The sequence below is a fragment of the Pygoscelis adeliae genome, unplaced genomic scaffold (genome assembly GCF_000699105.1).
Source record: "Pygoscelis adeliae isolate BGI_AS28 unplaced genomic scaffold, ASM69910v1 Scaffold63, whole genome shotgun sequence".
Lineage (NCBI taxonomy): Eukaryota > Metazoa > Chordata > Aves > Sphenisciformes > Spheniscidae > Pygoscelis > Pygoscelis adeliae.
Genome location: NW_008824414.1, coordinates 220,024 through 224,426, shown reverse-complemented (window position 1 = coordinate 224,426; position 4,403 = coordinate 220,024). Strand labels below are relative to the sequence as shown.

The 4,403-nt window shown below is 50.8% G+C and overlaps 1 protein-coding gene across 1 annotated transcript in view; it reads right to left on the bottom strand.

Annotated features, from left to right (window-relative positions):
• Nucleotides 1–4,403, bottom strand: part of KMO (kynurenine 3-monooxygenase (kynurenine 3-hydroxylase)) — a 10,490-nt gene that overhangs the window by 5,603 nt on the left and 484 nt on the right. Inside the window, exons 2-5 of the mRNA XM_009320761.1 lie at nucleotides 3,614–3,683; nucleotides 1,920–2,017; nucleotides 860–949; nucleotides 572–620 (exon numbers count right to left, since the gene is read on the bottom strand). Coding sequence (XP_009319036.1) covers nucleotides 572–620; nucleotides 860–949; nucleotides 1,920–2,017; nucleotides 3,614–3,683 — 307 coding nt within the window. The remainder of the gene's footprint in view (nucleotides 1–571; nucleotides 621–859; nucleotides 950–1,919; nucleotides 2,018–3,613; nucleotides 3,684–4,403) is intronic.

Below are 4,403 nucleotides of genomic sequence, written 5' to 3'. Positions count from 1 at the left end.
TCCCTACAATGACATGAGTCATTGACCTGTTTCCACCACCACTACATTGTATTTCAGGATGGGATATGGTGCCTGTAATCAATGGGAAATTTGGGGAAATTTGGCCTGGCCTGATTACGCACTTCGCCACAGTGCTCCAATTTCTATTTGTCTCTGTACAATCAGGGGTTGCAGAAAATGCCACAAACCGTGGCAAGGCTGAGGAGGTATTTCCTGCTTTGGCTGGTGAAGTTCTGGGAGCAGACTCTGGTGCCAGGAGCCGGGGAGCTGAGGCAGCTCCCACTCGAGGGCGAAGGAGGGAGAGCTGCTCCTCAGGGATTTCTGCACATGCAGAAAGGCCTCGGGGGGACTTGTCTGAATATCCTTTTGTGTCAGACAAGCAGCAGGGAAACAGCATAGATTTTCTTCTTGAAAACACAGCTAGTTCACGTTTGCACTTTCTGAGAGCTGGGTTATGCAGAACTCACAGGCAAAGAGAGCCTGGGGCCCAAAGTCTCCTATTCATGGGGCAAACCCTAAATCCTCGGTGAACAGGGTGTAAAAGTGTTTGCAAACAGACCTGGCAACCTACCTGTTAGCAGCTCTCTGTTTAAGTTTGCTCTGTCCACAGAGAGAATGTACTGCAAGGCAAACAAACATGGGGTTCAGGGGGCATTGCTGAAGGATGCTCTGCATGGCCAGACGAGAAATGTCACCCTCTCCAAACAGCCCCGCTGAACCCGGGGGGTCACGCAATCCCCTTCCCACTCACAGCATCCTTTCTAAGAGCATGAGCCCCAGGCTGTGCATCACACGGAGCTACAAACACCATCAAAGACCCTTTGTGAAGCATCTCCAAGTGGCAGCATGAGATCAGTACCTGGTTCTTCTTCCCGTAGGGGATAGAGTACTTCTTCCCTGAAGGTGTATGTATCCTCCTTGCCCGCATGGGAATGCCTTTGGACACAATCTGAAATGGAAGGGAACACAACCCAGCCTTCTGGCCAAAACTGAGTTGCCAAGGGGCAGGGCACAAGCTACCAAGCGCCATCCCACCCATGCACCGCACTCCAGGGAGAATAGGATGCTCTCTGCTTATACATTTTCATGTGGCTATCCAAGTTACCTGGGAAAATTTTACAGGGCTGTCAACGCCAAGTCACTACATTTTACTGAGATTACTTACAAGCTCATTCTCATAAAAATCAGCAGAAAATTATTTTTGGATAGAAGGGACATGAAAAGCCCCAGGGTTCTGGACAGGGCAGGGGAAGACAGCCAAATTACATCATGGTGCTGGGATACGAGCTGTCGAAGCCTGGGCTCCTTCTCTGCAGGGAGCCAGGGGCCAGGAGATCTGCCACTGCCAGCAGCTGGATGTTAAATGGTAGCAAGCACCCTGCAGAGGAGCGCTGGGCTCTGAGCCAAGCGTGCTGTACTGAAGTCGGTGTGCACAGATTTCAGGGATCAGCCCAAAGCTCAAGGTTTTGTGGGAAAATACAAATCAGGGCATGGCAGTGGAGAAACCAGCCCCCTTTATCGCATCCTGCTGGTACGCCAGCTCTTTTGGGAGTCCACCTACTCCTGCCCCATTTGCCCTCACCCTCCAGGAGGGAAGAGAGCACAGGATAGAGGTAAACACTGGAAGGTGTTGTCTGAGTGTTGGTCTGCCAGGGAAACACCCTCTGCCACTAACAGAGACCAGCTGCCCAGACTTGTGTGCTGCCCCCAGGCTGGGAGAGATCCCCGTTGGCAGCTGTGGAGAGCCAGGCTGTGGGCATGCAGTGGGAGAGGTCTACCTCCACTCTCATGAAAGCAGAGCTACTGCTGTGGTGGCCCCTGTGTGCTTAGGGAGCAGAACAGAGCCCATCCATCACCAGCTGTAGTCAACAGCATTTTAACCACAGAGACCCCACCACTGACAGAAGCTTCCAGGGTACCTGCTCTTCCATCCCCACGGCTCGGAGGGCTTGGCGTCCTCTGTGGGACAGGGCCAAGTTAATGCTTCTGCCACGGGCAAACCTGGCCACCCGGATATCTGCGTGGAAAGAGCAGTTGGTTATTGAGACGCCAATAACACAGCCTGGTGTGGGTGTCATCTCCCGAAATCCTTGCAGCAACAGCAGGTGGGGCAGTGGGGAGTCCCCATCCCCCGGCTCTACATGCAGAGAGGGCAGGTATCAGAGGGCATGTTCAGCTGTAGGGAAGGCAGCTGAGCAGCTTCGAGGGCTGCTTCCTCTGTGCCTCCTCTAGTCTGGAAGAAGCAGCTGCAGTCAAGTGCTGCAAAGGGAACGCCTGATCCTGACAGCTCCCCACAGTGCTAGAGGGCACGTTATCACTAAAAGCTGCTTCCCCTCTAAGTGGAGAGAGCCGAGCGATGAATGCCTGGCAGCTTCTGCTGAGACCCACAGACTGACGCTTTTTGGGACACTGGCAGGTCACCTTCTCCATCACTGTTCAGATGGAAATGTCTCAGTGCTGGCCTGGTTCCTCCTCCGAATGGCCTCACTCAGGCTTCCTGGGTTGTCTGTCCAGTGTGTGTGGCAGAGCCTTATCCCAATGGCTTTCAGGGTTGCATCTCAGCACAAGAAATGGGCCAAAAACTGGAGCAAAGTGATAAAATCCATCCGACTCAGAAGGCAGGTAAAAGCAACCAGAAGCTTTTTGAACCTGTGAAACTTCCAGCATAAACATCTAGCAAAGAGTTTAGCAGTTAAACCACGGTGAAAAGCCATTTGCTCTTCCTCTGAGCCTGCAGCCTGCTGGCATCGCTTGGGGCTGGCTGCTGTGACCCCCCATTTCTGTGGTGGGGACCCAGTGCTGTGCGTAGGACTCGGGATGGGTGTAGCTGGGAGCTGTGCAGCAGAACCGCCCGTCCTGACCTCTGCCTGAGCAGGAAGAGTTATCACAGAGACCACATGTCACACGGGGCTTCTCCTTCCCTTCGCTGCATGTCTGAGTCGAGTTTCACCTTCCATGGTGTCATTCCCATCTGCCGCTTGGCTTGCCATCTCTGCCCAGGTTTTATTTGTCTGTCAGCTGATAGACACTGAAGGCAAATGATTTCTTTCCCTTTCAGCCAGCACCTGGGCTCCGAATCATCATTTCTCTGTTGCAGTGTCCTGCAGAGCTGGAGGCTTCCTGAAAGCACTCCATCTCTCCTGCCCCTCTCACCACCAGCCCTCCTCACCACCAATGGCAGTGGTTACCAGTCAAGTGATGCTTTTAACCCTAACAGAGATGCTGCAGCATTAACAACAGCCATTGCTTCCAAACTTGTGACCCAGCTTGGTTCAACAGCACTGTGCTATAATTCTTCATGCAGAGACCAGTTTTCAAAGATGAGGATTTGAATCAATATTTAAGCCAAGCACATAAAAAAGGGCATTGTTTTAGTAGCTGAAGGGTGGGTTCCCTCCACACAAGACAACATATTTCAAATAAATGTTCCCCCCCAACGCAGGAGCTAAAGGGAAGAGTGAAAAGAATATCCCCAATGTGCCACACTTTCAGATTTCATTTTCTTTCTGCAGTTTCAGTGAGCTCACACAGTTCCTCTTTTCCTTCTTCAAGAACTGTTGTCAGTAAAGGGACAGAAACATTAATAAAGCAGTAACGATCAGGCTGAACTTACCTTCTCTGGCTTCATAAACGTCAACATGGAAACCACGTCTAGCAAAGAAACAGGCATTTAATGCACCCACCTACAAGAGAAGGATCAGGAATGGGGGATGAAGTCTTTAGTAGCTATATAGTAGCTATATCACAGATCACTACTGAGATGCATCAAGGGAAAGCAGCGGTCAGGGGATGCAGCTCAGCACATACAGGAAGGCCCTTTGATCAAGAACCTTAGAGGACTTCTTCCTGGAGAGAAGTCCTCTGGCACCCCTGATGTATCTGCAGAACTTCCAAGACGAAAGTCACCCATCAAAACTCATCGTATAAAGCCATACCAGCTTCAGGGCTCGTTTACACACGATGATTAATTGCAGCAGGGCTAACCCCTTCAGCCAGAGACAGCAGGAGCTGGTACAGGCTGCTCCTCTCTGAACTATATTTATCTTTCTCGACAGAATTCAGGGTACTGCAGCATTCCCTTGGGAACACATAGGGGGAAGCTAGACCTGTGCAAAAGCACGATGTTACCGTAAAAAGGACAGCGCACATATGTCCTGCTTGTTATTATTGGCTGTTTTTATTGCTTAATTTCCATCATTAATCGCTGTCAGAACTATAGACTCTTATGTTATCACTCTTTTCCAGCAGCACAGGGACCAAGAAGCTAATGGCCAAAAAGTCAAAAGAGAGATTTAGGTGCTGCAATGCTCCATGCTGTCCTTTAGAATCAAACACATTATGCCTCTGGGATATCTCAGCAGCAAAGCTTTCCCTCGAGGGCAAGAGCCATTCTCCTCCTACAA